The 16,890-nt window shown below is 62.4% G+C and overlaps 4 protein-coding genes across 8 annotated transcripts; 2 read left to right on the top strand and 2 right to left on the bottom strand.

Annotated features, from left to right (window-relative positions):
- Positions 1 to 859: 859 nt before the first annotated feature.
- On the bottom strand, positions 860 to 2,353 carry TMEM203 (transmembrane protein 203). The gene has a single exon (XM_058693449.1). It carries the CDS (start codon positions 2,117 to 2,119, stop codon positions 1,709 to 1,711), a length of 411 nt encoding a protein of 136 aa, XP_058549432.1. The 5' UTR covers positions 2,120 to 2,353; the 3' UTR covers positions 860 to 1,708.
- Positions 2,354 to 2,386: 33 nt separating this feature from the next.
- NDOR1 (NADPH dependent diflavin oxidoreductase 1) lies at positions 2,387 to 11,165 on the top strand. 5 transcript variants are annotated; one of them, XR_009251269.1, is made up of 14 exons: positions 2,387 to 2,626; positions 2,969 to 3,046; positions 6,925 to 7,022; positions 7,934 to 8,032; positions 8,117 to 8,218; positions 8,329 to 8,538; positions 8,710 to 8,831; positions 8,942 to 9,162; positions 9,275 to 9,382; positions 9,565 to 9,679; positions 9,815 to 9,891; positions 10,060 to 10,178; positions 10,281 to 10,375; positions 10,463 to 10,481. XR_009251269.1 is itself a non-coding variant. In XM_058693430.1 (14 exons), exons 1-14 carry the CDS (start codon positions 2,492 to 2,494, stop codon positions 10,605 to 10,607), a joined length of 1,794 nt encoding a protein of 597 aa, XP_058549413.1. In that variant the 5' UTR covers positions 2,387 to 2,491; the 3' UTR covers positions 10,608 to 11,165. The 5 variants fall into 5 exon arrangements, 4 of the variants coding, with proteins under 4 accessions (XP_058549413.1, XP_058549416.1, XP_058549415.1 ...); XM_058693430.1 differs by having other exon boundaries at positions 9,815 to 9,961; positions 10,463 to 11,165; XM_058693432.1 differs by having other exon boundaries at positions 2,488 to 2,626; positions 3,018 to 3,046; positions 9,815 to 9,961; positions 10,463 to 11,165.
- A 124-nt stretch (positions 11,166 to 11,289) lies between these two features.
- On the top strand, positions 11,290 to 13,923 carry LOC131490996 (uncharacterized). Its single transcript, XM_058693437.1, has 2 exons — positions 11,290 to 11,394; positions 11,627 to 13,923. Exons 1-2 carry the CDS (start codon positions 11,311 to 11,313, stop codon positions 12,677 to 12,679), a joined length of 1,137 nt encoding a protein of 378 aa, XP_058549420.1. The 5' UTR covers positions 11,290 to 11,310; the 3' UTR covers positions 12,680 to 13,923.
- A 125-nt stretch (positions 13,924 to 14,048) lies between these two features.
- Positions 14,049 to 15,068, bottom strand: RNF208 (ring finger protein 208). Its single transcript, XM_058693445.1, has one exon. The coding sequence runs from the start codon at positions 15,009 to 15,011 to the stop codon at positions 14,214 to 14,216; it is 798 nt and encodes a 265-aa protein (XP_058549428.1). The 5' UTR covers positions 15,012 to 15,068; the 3' UTR covers positions 14,049 to 14,213.
- Positions 15,069 to 16,890: the final 1,822 nt, after the last annotated feature.

Here is a 16,890-nt window from a genome sequence, read left to right as displayed (position 1 = left end):
TTATGCCAATACTGGGTAGAAGACATTTTTATAGCCGTGGGACACACCAGAGCAGTCTCCAACTCAAGCATCTCAATGGTTCAGGCCACGCAGCATCCATTCTAGGCAAAGGGTCACAAAGCTGCTTCACCAGAATAAGACTGCAAATTTGTTCTAGGGAGGGCCGGACAGTAAATATTTTAGCCTAGTGGTTCTCACCAGGGGCAGTTTTGTCCCCCAGGAGACTTGTTAATGTATGAAGACACTTTTGGTTGTCACAAGGGAGGCGTGCTACTGGCATCTAGTGAGTAGAGGCCAGGGATGCTGGCCAGGGATGTTGTATTCTACAATGCTCAGAACAGCCCCTCCCCCCGCCCCCCCAACAAAGAATGGCTTGACCCAAAAGGCCAAGAGTGCCAAGTTTGAGAGACCCTGGACACTGCAGGCCACATTCACTTTCTTTCACATGTTCATGTTTATAATCCTTTGAAAATGGAAAAGTTACTCTTAGCTGAAAGGTAGTACAAAAACAGACCTCAGGCCATAGTTGGCTGACCCCTGCTCCACAGCAAGGCCTACAAAGACTGCACACCGGCAGGAAGACAAGGTTCTGACGTCACACAAACCATTCAGCAGGTCCTCAACACAGGCCTACCCCATGATATCTTCACCCTGGCTCCCCAGGCAGGAAGCAAGGATTCCCCAAGGGAACACCACCACCACCACCCCCCCACACACACACACACACATTGGCTAAAGAAACTCTAGTGCATTCCTGTCTCCCTACAGTCAGCTCTGTAACCAGCTACATCGCACAGCAGGGACCTTCTCAGCATTCATATTGTTTCACCCTCAAGAGGTCAGGCAACCACTGCGCATCTCAGCAAAACATTCTCTTATTTTATTTTTTATCTCAGCAAACGTTCTCATCTGGCACCTTAAACTAAACACCTCAGGCCAACAAATGTGGGCCAAGACCATTTGCAAGTCTCGATGCCTATAAGCATCAAAGCTGTTCCTCTCTCTGGTCCCTTGAGGGAGGCCTAAATCTGTCTCAGGTGTGCTAACAGTGCTGGCCACAAGGTGGTGGTGGAAAAGTTGTGGACGATGCAATCCGCTGGGATAGGAAGCCAAGCAGCGCTTCATAAGCAAAGTTCTCTCAGGCGACAGATCTCCAAATAGGGTCCCAGTCGTGCTTACTCAACATACTCCTGTCTGCCTGAGCTGGAATGAAGAAGAGGCCATCCTCCCCAGTGGCTCAGGGGAGGAGACACAAGCTGGTTTACACTTTGAGCTCAAGCATCTAAGTCTTGTCCAGATGGAGGGGGCAGTGAGCTCTTAGGTTAGTGCTTCTGGGCAGAGTAAATCCATAAGACCAGCTCTGCAGCCCTTGCACAGAGAGTACTTTCCCAGGATCCATAAACATACGCAGAGCCCATCAGGACATTTTACTGTCAGAGAAATGGCCTGGGGTCCTTCTCAGGATCTCAATTCAGGGTTAGCTATTCAAAGCATGAAATAACAGGAAATACATTTTAAGAATCAAGGCTGCTCTTTTTAGCCCTGCTGAGGGAACAATTTCAGACATGGACTGGTAGAAAACTGGGCACTCGCCAGGGCAGGAGCTGGCTTTCCTTTCAGACCCAGACTTCTCCTTTGGTACGGTGGAAGTAGGAACTCAGCTTGGGGTCCAGCATGCTAGCCGTCCAGAGTTCACTCCCGCCTGAGGCTAGTTGACCCGACAGGCGCGGATCATGAGCAGCTGCAGGAGAATGAAGACCGGAGACGTGATCAAGCCGAACCAGAGCTCCCGAGTCTGCTCCACCAGCTTCTGGCACAACAACATCTCGAAGACAAACTTGAGGCTAAGAACCGTGAGGACCCAGAAGAGGCGGAGCACTGCCAACCTCTTCTCTCCGTCCTGGAAGAGGCGCACGGACACGATGGTGGTGAAGTAGGTGCTGAGCCCATCAGCGGCGAAAAAGGGCACGAATACGTTCCACCAGGAGAGGCCGGGGGCCAGGCCGTCCACACGCAGTGCCAGCAGCACGGAGAACACCAACAGGGCCAGCAGGTGCACGAAGATCTCGAAGGTGGCGAAGCCCAGCCACTGCACCAGCTCCCGGAGCGAGAAGAGCATCGCGCCGGTTGAGCGCGGGCCGGGGCCCGGCCGAGCGTCCCACCGGCAGGGCTGCGCCTCCTCTCCCCGTGGGCCTCGCCGGCGCCCGCCGCCGGCGCCGCTGCGGCGAGCACGAGGCAGCGAACGGCTCCGCCTGCCCCGGCCCTCGGTCCTGGCGTGTCGCCAATATCTTGGCCGCGGCCCGGGACCCAGCACCGGCCGCTAACGGATACCCGCCCCCCTCGGTCGCCATGCCCTGCCGGGCGCGGTCTAAGGGCGTCACTTCCGGCCACCACCGGAAGTCGGAAGTCCAAGCTGGTCCAGGCCACCTAGGCTTGCGGGATCTCTTAGCTGGTCCGGTGCTCGGGTGCCGGGGTTTCCCGGCGCGCCCGGATGCCGAGCCCGGGGCTTCTGGTGCTCTTCGGCAGCCAGACAGGCACGGCCCAGGATGTGTCGGAGAGGCTGGGTCGCGAGGCTCGGCGCCGGCGGCTTGACTGCCGGGTGCAGGCCCTGGACTCCTACTCGGTGGTGAGGGAGCCCTAGGGCTTGGGCGGTGAGACCGAGCAGGCCGGGGGCGCCAGCCCCCAGAGCCCTCGACCGCAGGGCACCGTGTGTTGTGTGAGAGCGGACCGTTCCATTATGGCGGGTTTAGGGGGCAGGAAAACTTGGGGACAGTGGCAGGGCTTAGCACGTGGAGAAACGGGCAAGGTGGGAGGATGGAGCCTGAAAGGGCAAAGGCAGGCCGGCCGCTCACGGGTGCTTCGTGACTCCGTTTGCCATACCCCCCGAGTGAAGGAGAGGGGCCAGGCTGCGGAGAGCATACCTACTTGCTACAGCCCGAGGTCTTAACACATGTGTCTTTTTGTTGAGGTGAATCTGATTAGTGAGCCCCTGGTGATATTTGTTTGTGCAACTGCAGGCCAAGGAGACCCCCCTGACAACATGAAGGTAAGGCTGACCTGAAGGCTTTCTTTGCTCAGAAGCTCAGATCACTGCCCTGGACCCTCACTGTTTTCATTGCCTGGGGAGTCCAAGAAGCACAATGAACAGTTGCCCTCCTATATCTGTTGCACGTTAGCCGTGGATTTGGGAGGGAACTGGGGGCTCTGGCCGTCCTCCCTAATAAACTGTTCACAGGCCACTAAATAGCCTTGTTCTCCATTTTAACCTTTAATATTTTCTCCAGGGCTATATATGAATCTGGTCTGGGTCTTGTGAGTGTTTCAAAATTGTTGGACCTTCCTCTGGGAACATTCTTCAATTCTTTGACCGTCTTTTGAACACACATTCTATTCCAAACATGGTCTAGTGCTGGGAATCCAGCCAGGAACCTATTTCTTTCCTCAGGGAAAGAAATATATATAGCTCACAATATAGCAAAAACAACAAGTTTAACAGGCAGTTACAATACGAGGAGATACATGCTGCCAGAGAAAGTGCCAGCCCTTATGAGGACATTAATAAACGCTATCTAGCCCAACCTGGAGGCTCAGGGAGAGCTTTCTGGAAGAAAGGAGTGTAGGCTAAAACCTGAGGATAAGTGGGGGCTAGCCAGGCACCAGGAAACTGGGAGCAGCCTGTGCAGAGGAGAAAGACCAGCTCAGGGAAGAGCAGAAAGCAATTGAGGATGACAGACAAGGAATGCATCAAGGGGGGGAGGGGAGACAAGAGGCAGGAAGCCAGGCCTGATCCCAAGAAGCGAGAGCGCCCCAGCAAGGTGGATGGGCTTGAGGTGAAGGGCCACGCAGTCCACTGGGTGACAGCCATATTTGTGTTCTAGCAAAACTGCTGCGTGTCGACGGGGAGGGCAGGCTGTAGGAGAGCAAGAACAACTCAAGAGGACGCGCAGTGAAGGCAGGAGGGTGGCAGACAGCAGAGAAAAACAAGACACCTTCCAGAGATGTTAAGGTAGAATTGAGAGGACGTGGAATCACACGGGCCTAAAAGCTGGGAACAAAGATGAAGTCGAGACAGGGATTCGGGCTCAGGGACCAGAGTGGATGGTAGTTCCATGCACAGAGATGGAGACCAGGAGGGCCAAGGGCTGGAAGTCATCCAGGGGGAGATACAAGGTAGGTGTGGAGCTCTAGCAAGGACCCTGGGCGAGGCATGAGAAAGCCCCTCCCTTTCCCCTGGGACAGGTGGCCCTGAACACTGAGGGCATGGGAGGTGGCGAAAAGCCTGCGAGGGGCAGGAAAGTGGCTCCAACAGCAAAAAGAGGGAGTGCCCCAAATCCAAGGTCAAGGCAGGAAGGTGATCTGAGAGAAAGGTCTCCAGCACTCAACGCTGCACAGAAGTGAAGTAAGATAAAACCCGAGCAGAACTGGTAGGGTTTATCAGCAAAGGGACCGCTGGTGACTTTGGGGAAAGCGGTATCAGCGACTTACTGGGAGAGAAGCGAGGTCACAGGGGAGCAGCAGGTAAGTGGAGAGAATCTTAAGGACGTCTGTACATTAAACAATCACCAGAAAGATTCTGGCTGTGAGTGGGGCTAAGGGGTTGGAAAGAAGGTGTTAAGGTGAGAGAAAGCTGTTAAAGGCTGGTGGTGGGGGAGAAAGAGGCTCATGACCGAAGAGCAGGGTCAGAGCAGGGGACGATGGGAGACATGGGCCCAAGACCCCAGCACAGTCAGGAGAGGTCTGAGACAAGAAGAGGGACAGGAGAGAAGGCAAGTGTGAGGAGATCAAAGGCAGGAGGTGAATTGTGGATGCCCGTGACACAGGACATGGGAGGGGAAACAAAGACCTCTACGAGGTCAGCTGGGCTGGGGTGCAGACTGGACATCAGAAGCCAACAGTGTGAAGGTGGTGATGGTCACCCTGGATGAGGGTGCACAGCGAAGACTGCAGGCATGGACACCTCCACGGAGGTGGTCAGGAGGGGCCCTCCCCGGCCACAGTGCGACCTGCAGGCTCCTTGGAGAGGCTGCAGACTGAGGTCCCAGGAACACGGAGGAGGGGGCGTGGCACCTGCTGAAGACCAGGCTTAGTGACCAGCTGTGTACTAAACGGGAAGACACTGGCTGCTTTGCCTCAGTCCTCAGAACGCTGTGGTCAGGCACGTGCTCCCAGCTAGTGGACCAGAGGAGCCCTCTGTGGGGAAACTAACCACAGGCAAGTCCCGCAGGATCCCGGCCACGAAACGCACGCTGGGTGACAGGCCCAAACTCACAGTTTTCTGTCAGCGTCTTAAGTACAAATAGACCACGAAGAACCACCATACCCTCAGGTACCCTGGAGGAGTAGAGGCGGAGCAGGCCGTCCAGAACTCGGCACCCACAGGACAGGAAGGAACACACAAAACAGGGCAAAAGCTGGAAGCGCTGGGAATGCTCTTTAAGACGATAGCAGGAAAACTTGAAAAGATCAGAGAGCAGAGTTGAGAAATTCTCCTGGGAAGTATAACCAAAAATGAACGAGGAACCAAGAAAGGAAATAGCAAAATTCTAAGATCGTGTTAGTAGCCTCGGAATGAGAAACAGTGGGGAGAAACTGACCAAAGAGAGCAACTAACAAAACATCCCAGAACTGAAAAAGGGTCCACCGGGTACTTGGGAAGGGCGCATCTTGAGTGGAATGGCTCCCGCCAAGGCACATCATGGTGGGTTACGGCTCTCGGGGATCGAGAGTGCCCAGGTAGCCGGTGGGGGACAGAGGGGGACACACGATGCTGGTTTCGTGGCCCAGCTGAACCAGCTTGGAGCAAGGACTCGGGCTCTTTGGAAAAACCATTTCCACCGAAAGTGTGCCCTGCCAACCTGCCAGTCACTGTGAAGGGAGGGCCCGAGCATTTGCAGGTGCGGAGTTGTGAGAAGTGTACCTTCACTGGGAAGGATATTTTTGGCAAGCTTCGGGAAACAGGCCTTTGAAGAGGAGCATGCAGGAGAGGTCTCCAGAGGCAGAGAGTGTAGTCCCCAGTTACTGGCTGATGCAGCTCAGCCCTTGGGGTGTGGTCCAGGGTGGTCCAGGACCAGTGAGCAGAGCTGTGCCCCAACAGGGCCCCTCCATGCCAGTTATGAAGTACAAGGGACATGGAATGCAGCTAAAGCCTGGACCACATGTGAAAGTTGGTGTCCAGGGCTCAGGTCACCACGGGCTGAAGGTGATAGGGAGCTGTATTTGAAAAGTGCTTCTGGAGGCCTGTGGGGAGGCTGGGGCAGAGTGTGGGCCAGACAGGTTCCAATGAGGGTCCCCGGAGGGAAGAAGAGGCACCTGGGCTGTGACCTTGGGGGTCTGGCTGTAAGGCCCCTGGGTTGGCCAGATGCATGGAGGTGAGGGTGTCCTGGGGAAGGACACAGGTGTGGGTCCTTGGCCGTGAGGGTGGCAATGAGCACAAAGCAGCCTGATGGGGGCCCAGGGCTAGAAGAAGGCTCCAAAAGAGAAACTTGGTTTGATGGGATGAGACTAGGACCACAGAGGGGTCCTCCTGTGGTGCCCCGAGGTTCAGAGCTGAGAACAGAGGGGTCTTTGGGACATGGGGCTCAGTGTGAAGGGAGGAAGTGGTCCCAGGGGCAGCCTGAGCAGGAGCCGGTGCCACTCCTGCCCTGGGGAGGCAGTGGGGCAGGTGCCAGTAGCCCTCACAGGGCCCCCTGCCCAGGAAGGGGTGGGGCTCCACACTCTGGTGGTGGCTCTGGGGCAGCTCTATGGTTTGCGAGTTTCTGCCTTTTTCCAAATCTTTTGCCATTGTGATAGAATAAAAAATGGTCTGGTTTCAGTAACAAAGATTTGAAGAAACAGGGAGGGTCTAGGTTGTGGCTCCTCCCTACTCCCCCCTAGGGCCCTGGTGGCCCAAAGCAGGGCCTCTAACTTGGCTTCTTCTGGCTGTAGAACTTCTGGAGGTTCATATTCCGGAAGAATCTGCCACCGACTTCCCTCTGTCAGATGGACTTTGCTGTTCTGGGCCTCGGGGATTCCTCTTACGCCAAGTGAGTAGGGGCAGGAAGGCTGCTGGCCTGCAGGGACTGCCCTTGGGGTTGAGCACAAAGTCCTGGTGGAGGGACAGGTGACTCAGCCCCCAGGGCTCCTTCTAGACTTTGGGCCATGGCCAGGCTGTGGGGACCATTGGGGAGCATCTGGGCTTGAAGGGTGAGCAGAGCACAGACAGGAGGCTGGCAGGACAGGAAAGTAGGCACCAAAACTCCGGGGTGGGCCCAAGGTGTCTCATAGGACAGGAAGTGACGTCTGGAACTGGACATCAGGGGCCTCAGGCAGCACCATAGGCTGACACGTGACTTAGGGCAGCAAAGGCCTACCTGGCTCTTCCCACTTTTCCATGAGAAATTTGGGCTCACAAAGACAGCACAGTGGGATTAGGCGAGGGGCCCAGAAGACCCCCCAGCCCCAGGAGCCACCTCCAAGGCCACTGCTTCCCTGGGTATGGTGGCATGACCACCTCGGCCTTGTTCTTGCCAATTTTCAGGACCTATCTGTATCCTAAGCCAAGAATGATGTTGCTTTGTGTGATTTCTTAAAGAAGCACTGAGGAATTTGTGTGTGAGGGTTCGCATGTCATTAGGTCACTGAAACAGTCCAGCACAGGGCGGGCGGGGTGGGGGTGGGGGGTCGTTGGTCGTACCAACGCTTCCAAAGCCAGATACAACAAGGGCAGGACTGTGCTCGCTGAGGTGAACAGGGCAGCGCGACACTCCTGTGCCCGGGGTTTTGTTCTGTGCACAACATAGATGTTGGTTCACGGCAGCACAAACACAGGCATCTTGCCAACAGTGCTCTCTGGGAGGGGTGTCATTTGAAGCCCGGGGTCTTCTGCTTCTTCGGGGCTGCTTGCCCTCTGCCCTCCGCCCAGGGCCTGCCCAAGCAAGCCTGGCTCTCTCTGTAGGTTCAATTTCGTGGCCAAGAAGCTGCACCGACGGCTGCTGCAACTTGGGGGCAGCGCCCTCCTGCCTGCGTGCCTGGGAGATGACCAGCATGAGCTGGGGTGAGTGGGGTGGGGGCAGCTCTCCTGCAGGCCCGGCCAGGGGCAGGGGCCCCTCAGGACAGCGTGCACATGCTCTCTCTCCAGGCCCGACGCTGCTATTGACCCCTGGCTGCACGATCTGTGGGAGAAGGTGCTGGGGCTCTACCCGGTGCCCCCTGATCTTGGCGTGATCCCCCCCGGAGTCCCGTGAGTGTGGGCCTCGGTGGGGCTCCCGCAGGTGCACTTAGAGCGGCCTGGCCGCGGGGCCACTTATGAGGCTCTGCTGACGGCCTGACGGGTGTGTGTCCTCCCTACAGTTTGCCCTCCAAGTTCACCCTCCGCTTCCTTCCGGAGGCCCCCAAGATGTGCTCTGAGGAGCAGCATGTGGCCGGTGCAGATCCCCCAGGTCCCCCTTCAGAGCAGCAGCCCTTCCTGGCACCCATGGTCACCAACCAGAGGGTCACCAGCCCCTCTCACTTCCAGGACGTACGGCTGATCGAGTTTGACATCACAGGCTCTGGGCTCAGGTGAGGGGCCTGAGACACCAGGTGGGTGGTGGCCGAGGGATGAGGGGGGGGGTGCCGGCCGGGCTGCAGGGAAACACATCCATCCAAGGACCGCCGCCCCCAGCCCTCCCCTGAGCCCCCAGTGCTCTGCCCGCACCCTCCCTCACTTTTCCCGTTGGCTTTCCCATGCAGCTTTGCAGCTGGCGACGTGGTGCTAATCCGGCCCCAGAACCAGGCCAGCCACGTCCAGCAGTTCTGCCGGGTGCTGGGCCTGGACCCCGACCAGTACTTCACGCTGCTGCCCCGGGAGCCAGGTGAGCCCGGGGACCCCGGCTGCGGCCACCCTTTCTCTCCGCCCTCCCGGGGTCTGCGGCCTGCCCAGCCGTGTCCCGACCCCTCACAGGCTCCCCGCTTCCTGCTGCAGGTGTCCCCTGCCCCACGCAGCTGCCCCAGCCCTGCTCCGTGAGGCACCTCGTGTCCCACTACCTGGACATCGCCAGCGTGCCCCGCCGTTCCTTCTTCGAGCTCCTGGCCTGTCTCTCTCCCCACGAGCTGGAGCGGGAGAAGCTGCTGCAATTCAGTGCCCCCCAAGGTCAGGAGGAGCTGTATTCATACTGCAACCGGCCTCGCAGGACCGTCCTGGAGGTGCGGGCAGGCGCGGGCAGGCGCGGGCAGACGGGCAGGCCCAGGGCTCTGAGCCACGGAGCCCACGTGTGGCGGTGCTGGCCGGAGCCTAGCCGGGGCTGTCTCTGCCCAGGTGTTGTGTGACTTCCCACACACGGCTGGAGCTGTTCCCGCAGACTACCTGCTGGACCTCATCCCCCCGATCCGCCCGCGGGCCTTCTCCATTGCCTCCTCTCTGCTGGTGAGGGCCTGTCGGGCAGAGCCCGGGACCGGCTCCAGGGATGCCGGGGTCGCGAGGGGCGGGGGGGGCCGACCCTCAACATCTGCCCCACGTCTGGGACCGCCCGGGGGAAGTGGGCGGAGTCTGAGGCCGGTTGGCGGCAGGCGGCCCGTGGAGCACAGCACCCGCCATCCCATCCCCAGGCTCACCCCTCGAGGCTGCAGATTCTCGTGGCTGTGGTGCATTACCGGACGCGCCTCAAAGAGCCCCGCCGGGGCCTCTGCTCCTCCTGGCTGGCGTCTCTGGATCCTGGGCGAGGTGACCCCTGCTTTCTGGAGGGGGGCGGGTAGAGCCCTGGGCCAGGGCCCCCGTTCTCCTCTGTGCACCACAGCCGGTCCTGGACCGGGGCCCTGGTCCTCAGAGTCTCCTCACGCCTCCTCCCTCCTGCCGTAGGACCTGTCCAGGTGCCTCTGTGGGTGCGGCCCGGGAGCCTGACCTTCCCGGAGACACCGGACACACCCGTGATCATGGTGGGTCCCGGCACCGGTGTGGCCCCTTTCCGAGCAGCTGTCCAGGAGCGGGTGGCCCAGGGTCAGACCGGTGAGCACGCAGGGCCTCTGGCAGGGTGGCAGCTGGGGCTGCCTGGGCCGAGCCTCACAGGCCTGGGTCCAGGCTTGAGGCCACCTGTGATCCCCCAGGAAACTTCCTGTTCTTTGGCTGCCGCTGGCGCGACCAAGACTTCTATTGGGAATCTGAGTGGTTGGAGCTGGAGAGGAAGGGCTGCCTGACCCTCTTCACAGCCTTCTCCCGGGAACAGGTGGGTGTGCTGGGCAGGGCGGTGCCGGCAAGGAGGGGGCCAGGCCAAGGATGCACCATCCCCATGCCCCGCCCCCGCCCCCTCCGCTCCCCCTCCCCGTAGGAGCGGAAAGTGTACGTGCAGCACAGGCTCCGGGAGCTCGGGCCGTTGGTGTGGGACCTGCTGGACTGCCGAGGCGCCCACTTCTACCTGGCGGGGTGAGCCTGGGCCCCCGGGGGGTAGGGGTGGGAGCCGGCCCTCCGGAGGTCCCAGCCCTACTGAGCCCTCCTGGCCCGTCCCTCCAGCAATGCCAAGGGCATGCCGGCAGATGTGTCAGAAGCCCTGACGTCCGTCTTCCAGGAGGAGGGTGGGCTCTCCGGCCCTGATGCAGCCAACTACCTTGCCAGGCTCCAGCGGATGATGCGTTTCCAGAGTGAGACGTGGGCCTAAGAAGCCATCCTGCCAGCCTTGGCCACTCTAAACGCTGCCCTCTGGGGGGCTACTGTCACCTTCCACCCTGCCCCCTGCACAGCCTCACTTCAGTCAACCTGGGGTCCTATACCCAGCCCTGACATCGCTGCCCACTCACCACCCCACCCCTGCCCCCACCCAGGGTTGCAGGCTACTGCCGGCCTTTCCCCACTGGCCCCAGCTTGGGTCCTGGTCAGGATGGTCCCTGGGCTGCCCCACCCTGCATAAGGACGGGGCCCCAGGAAGGAGCGGGCAGCCTGATGGGCATCGGGGGCTCCCCAGACACCAGCTTCCAGACAGCATGCGAGCCCGGAGAGCCTTCTGAGGTTGTCCCAGGGGACAGCAGTTTCCCAGTCCCCCTCTGCCACATCTCTGTGCCCACCCACAAAGTACACGGTGCTGTCTCAGGGCCTCGCAGGGCCAGGGCTAGGGCTGGAAGGCAGGACCAGGGGAGACCCCCAGCTAGCACACTCTTTCCTCACCCTGTTCCTGGAACGCCTCCGTAATAAACTGTGGGCTCTTGTTGGCTGTTTCTGACCTGCTCTTCCTCGTGCCTGTCTGGGTGCCTCGGGGCGTGTGTGGGCCCACAGTGGTCTGGACGGGGACAGCAGTCGTGGCGAGCACAAATGCACCACAGCTCAGCCGTCTTTGCTGCAGTAGTTTTTCCGGGTCTGACTCTGCGATGTGTCCTACTTGCCCACGCTGTATGGGCTCTGCCCGGACTCCGACAAGCAGGGGGCAGCCTAAGCGGGCCCTGGAAGGAAGGGTGAGGGGAGGCCCTGGCCAAGTGGGTATTGACCATTCCTTGCCAGTCCCGGGAGTAGCGGTCCCAGGAGTAGCAGTCCCTCCGGTGGGAACGGGGCGGGGGGGTGGGGCAGCCATTGTCCCCGCCCCTGGGAAGGGCCTTCGGTGCTCCGAGGGGAATTCCTGTAGGAGGAGTCGAGCCCTCCCGCCTACCCACAAGGCTGCTGCCTGGAGTCCGCCTGTCTGTCCGCCAGTTGCCGACACGGGTGGGCCGAGGCGGCCACGTCCGGGCTGGGGCAGATCCCGTGAAGACGGCATCCGTGGGCCCAGGAGCTGCCCGGACCCAGCACAAGCGCTGGGGCCCAGGTGAAGTTGACTTTCCGGGCTGGGGCGAGGCTGCGGCAGTTTCGAGGTCTCTGCCGGGCCCTGCCCTCACCCGGAGGGCCGCACTGACCTTCACGGCCCCAACCACCCTCGTCACCACCCTGGGGCCCCCACCCACCCATCCTGACCCCTGCCCTGGGGCCCCCACTCATGGCCTCCGTGACCTCAGCGCTGGGCTCCCCCGTCCACCTTCCACAGGCCCTGAACGCCTGGCCCCCCCGCACCCAGGGCTGGCAGATGAAGAGGTGGACGGCAGGGTTCTTGGGAATACCCAGGGTGCAGGGGCTGGAGACAGTGAACCCCTCCTGGGGGCCACCGCCACAGCCTGCCCCTGGGCTGGGAGAGCAAGGGAGGGTGAGGAGGGGGAGCCAGCGGGGGAACCTGGGCAGGAGGAATGCCCCATCTGCACAGAGCCCTACGGGCCCAGTGAGCACCGCCTGGCGCTGCTGAACTGTGGCCACGGCCTGTGTGTGGACTGCCTGCACCAGCTGCTGGTCGCGGCCCCCAGCGCCGACCTGGGCCGGGTCTGCTGCCCGCTGTGTCGCCAGAGGACACCCATGCTTGAGTGGGAGATCTGCCAGCTGCAGAAGGAGCTGCTGCAGGCGGACGGGCCCCAGGGCCCACGGCCCCCCACGCCCCCTGCACCTGCCCGCCGCGGCCCTGGGCCCTGGGCGTCCCTGGAGCACCGGTACCAGCTCCGCTTCCTGGCAGGACCCGTGGGCGGCCGGGGCTGCCTGCCTTTCCTACCCTGCCCGCCCTGCCTGGGTGCCCGGCTCTGGGCCTTGCGGGAACGGGGACCCTGCTCCCGCCGCCTAGTGCTGCTGGGCCTGCTGGCCCTTGAGCTGCTGGGGCTGCTGCTCATTTTCACGCCGCTCATGCTGCTGGGGCTCCTCTTTATGCTGCTGGACCGCGCTGGCCACTAAGCAGGGCCCGGCACACCTGCCGCCCGTGCCACCAGGGCCGCCGAGGGGCCAGGAGGCCCGGGCTTGCCCTTAGGCCTGAAGGCCAAGCTGAAAAACCCAAGACTGAGTGGGGCACTGGCCTTCAATCGAGAACCAGGTCTGGGGCCAGGGCTACCCAGGAACCTGTGTTCAGCCTCCGACCGAGCCAGAGACTTCAAACTACCCTGCTGCCCAGACGCTACTGATGCCCAAGGGCGGTGCTGGAGGAGGTCTGCAACCAGGGCCCCCCAAGCACCCCCTCGATGGAAAGGTCCCAAACTGACACAGCCGTCTTCACCCCGTCTCCCTGCCCCACCCGGCCTGCCTGCAAGAAGGACACAGCGGACACGAAAGTGAACAGAGACGTCTGGTAGTGAGGTGACTCCTTGAAGAGAGTGGGGCCCTGGGTGCAGGTCCCCCCAACCTGGTCATGTTCCAGATGAGGGCCAGCGTGTATTCCCTGAAGGACGGGGCACCAGAGGGGAGGGGCCCTTGCCACGCAAGCTCAGGCCACAAATAGCTCCCTCCCTGGCTGGGTCAGGACCCAAGGGGGCGGCCCGAGCGGCCAGGCGCCCGAACTGCAAGGAACAAGGGCCCCGCCAGGCCTTGGAGCTGGGGAGCACTGAGCTGAGGCCCAGTGCCCTGCAACCTCATGTCATTGGGCCCTTTATCTAAAGGACAAACACAGCACGACCTCGCGGGCTTGTGCCCAGCGCAAGGAATGCCTCTCAATAGACAGCAGCTGCTCCTGAAACCACTGTTACTGTGTTCTTGCTGTCTCTACCCCTTCTTCAGCATCCGGGGACTCTCCCCAACCCTTCCCTCCTCCCCCCCTCCACTGCAAAGGCTCTTCCCCAAATCCAGGTAGTGGAGTATGAGATAGAAGGCCCCCGAGTCCTCCTACCCCACCAGGATCTCAGCCAGTCTTGGTCTCAGTCCTGGCTCAGATTGGCCCAAAGGCCCTTCCCATTCAAGTTCAGAGGGTCTGGTGGGCACCGGGAGCCCGGTGGACTGAGGTGTCCCCCGTACAGCTGCCCCCACATCCAGGGGCCGGTGCAGAGGACGTGTCTGCCCTTTGCCCATTCTGCACCTCTGCCCACACCAGCACACACAGAAGGCTGGCTCTGCACAGACGTGCGGGGCATTCACGTGCACACACGCACGTGCACATCCAGGCCCAGCCCTCCTGAGCGGCATGCCTGGCCCAGCCTGGTCCCTCCCTGGCAAGCAGAGCAGGCTGGCCCCAAGAGGCACTGGGCCTCCCTCTGGTGGCTCCAGGCTGGACCCTGTCTGGGCCACAGCCCTGGGCACAGGCCGCAAGAGCAGGCTTCAGTCCAGGGAACAAGGTGCAAACTTTGGCAAAGAGTTTTAATGGCAGAGTTGGTTGCAGCGGCAGTGCCACACGGGGAGGGGCCGGAAGCGGTGGTGGGTGAGGGGTCAACAGGCGACAGGGCAGGGCCGGATCCCTGAAGAAGCGGCGAGCAAGGACTGGCGGGCAGCGTCGAGCGGGCGGGTGCTACATGATGGAGCAGGCGGACAGCGGGTTCCGCACGTGGCAGGTGCACGCGGCCCCGCAGTACTGCCGGAAGGTCTGGTAGCAGCTGCCCTCCGGCTCGCCCCCCCACTGGCCCCCGGATGGGGCGGTCAGTGCCTCGGGTGGCAGGCGGCTCAAAATGGACGTGTTGACGGCTAGTGCGGCCAGGCCGTAGTCCGTGAAGAGCACAGTCTCCCGGCGGCAGGTGGGACAGGAGATGAACTTGTACTTGGGGCAGGACTCATAGAGAATCTGCAGGCACTGCTCACACACGGAGTGCAGGCAGGACAGCACGCGGGGCCGCCGCTGGGTGACGTTGTACGTGTGCCCGCAGGTGGGGCACTCCAGGGGCTCACCTGAAGCCGGTGCCGCCGTGGCGGGGGGCCCCGAGGCGGCAGGGCCGGGCCGCACCACATACTGATTCACAATGACCTCGTCCGCTGGCGCCACGCGGGGGAAGCCCAGCTCCACACTGCCCTTTCGGGGCCGTCGTGGCAACGGAGGGGTGCGGGGCGCCCCATCCAAGGTGGGCATGTCCCCCCCACACGCCTGGTTGACGATGATCTCTGTGTCTGAGGGCCAGGCGCGTTTGGGTGCCAGAGCAGGGGTGGGCCTCGGTGCAGGTGGGAAGCAAGCGGCAGCCGCCTGCAGCTCGGGGAACTTCTCAGGGTGAACAATCTTCATGGCCTCCATCTTGAGGATGACATGGGGGCCCTTCAGGCAGGACATGAGGAGGCCTGGCCAGCCACTGCCCACCTCGGGCCCAGGGTCAGCCGGCATCCGGCTGTCTCCAATCAGATTGGGTGTTCGGGTGGGTGGGGGCGTTGGGTGAGGCCGGGGAGGAGGAGAGGGAGCAGCATCCTGGTCCTGCCAGGCCTGGTGGGGACCCCGGCCGCCCCGAGGACTCCTGGGGGCGGCCGGCGAGAGCTGGGGGGGCAGGGCCCCCCCCAGTGGCCACAGTGGCTTCTCCGGTCCAGTCCTAGGAGGAGGAGGAGGAAGAGGTGGGGGAGGAGGAGGGAGGCGGGGGCAGGGGAGTACAGGAGGCTGTCCTGGGCTGCAGGTCTGGCCCAGGGGCTCACCCAGGGTCTCTGGCTGCTGAGGCTGGAGAGGGGGCGTGGGGGGGGCTCCCCCTGCAGCCGAGGTCAGCAGTCCCTGAGCAGGGACATCCGGGCAGGCAGGGGCTAGGTGGGCCCCATGGCTCCAGGACAAGGCGCCCAGGGAAGGCAGCTAGCCTGAGCCCAGGCTGCGGGAGGCCCCAGGCCGCGGGCTCGGCGGCGGTGGTGGCGGCGGCGGCGGCGGGAGCAGAAGAGAGGCCTGGACCAGGCCCGAGCTGCAGGTGAGAGACAGCGTGAGGGCAGCGCCCAGGGCCCACCCTCACCCCGCACAAAAGACAGGGCTCCCGACCTCTGACCCTCACCCTCGCTGGACTTGGGACCCAGCCCCCTCCCCAGCCCCCGCCCCCAAGGCCCAACCCCTGCCCGGGTGGGAAGGGGAGGCGAGTCGCGACCCCGCGGCCGTCCCGCCCCGCCCCACCCGAGCTCACCTGCCCCAGCCTGGCGTCCCCGGGCCGCGCGCGCCGCCGCCGCAGAGGTTGTCTCAAAGGCAGGCCCGGATGCGACGCCCGCGCCTCGGCCCGGCGGCTCCAGCGGCTCCGGCGGCGACCTCGGGCGATGGCGCGGCACGGCGGCTCCCAGGGGCGCGGGGCTCGGGGCGCGGGGCGCGGGGCTCCGGGCAGCGCGGCGCGGCGGCAGGTGCGTGCGGAGCGTGGCGCGCTCTGCGGCGGAGGCGCGGGGACCGCAGTGCGCGCGGCTCCCGCCCGCGCCCGCAGCGCCACCCCCCGTCTGGGGACCCGCGCGGGGTCCGCGGGGCGGGGCCAGTCTCAGCCGCCCCTCCATCGCCGCGGGCCTGGTGCCCGTTCCCGGGGTTGCCCTTCCCTGCGGGCCGCGTGTGAATCGGGACCCCTGCGACACCCCTTTCCAATACTCCCACCCCAGTCCTGCTTGACCGACCCTGGGTCCTAGTCGAGTACCCCCACCCCCAATTCTAGAAGGCAAATCCTGCTTTTCGAAGCCGAGACTTCATAATGCCAGAGGGAAGAAGACAAGAGGAGCAGACTGGGGGGTCTCAGCAAAGCTGGTTCCCATAGCCTCCCCCCGCCCAGGACTGCCGTGTGTCCCCCCCCCCCCCAGAGAGTCAGCGTCACTGCTGTCCTTCCACTGTGCCCCCAGTAGGCATGCCTCTGGCTCACAAGTGTAACCAGGTTGTGCTCAACGCTGACAGGCTCAAAGAGGATGATGTGACCATGAGGCTGAGTAGGTGTGGGCAAGCAAGCTAGCAGAGGAGTGGATGGAGAGGGGGACAGTCGTTGGGAGAAGGGTCCGAGGACAGGACTCATGGACAGCTGGACAGGGTGAGGGGTATGCGGAAGGTCCGACAGACAGCTGGACAGGCCAGTGGGGCAACCCACGAGGACACGCACCCGCCCAGGGTGGGGTGGCCCTTTCCGGCATCCCATCAGGTCAGCACGTGCCCCGCTGTCACGTATTTGTGTGCTAACCTGACCCCACCCAGCATGGAGGCCCCATTCCTTTCTGTTTCCTCAAGCCGGGCTTCCCTGATCCCCTGGTGTCTACCCTCTCTCTGCCTGTGGGGAACCCTC

This window comes from Neofelis nebulosa, chromosome 12 (genome assembly GCF_028018385.1).
Source record: "Neofelis nebulosa isolate mNeoNeb1 chromosome 12, mNeoNeb1.pri, whole genome shotgun sequence".
Taxonomy (NCBI): Eukaryota; Metazoa; Chordata; class Mammalia; order Carnivora; family Felidae; genus Neofelis; species Neofelis nebulosa.
The sequence above is the reverse complement of the archived record's forward strand: the minus strand, read 5'-3'. Positions and strand labels throughout refer to the sequence as shown.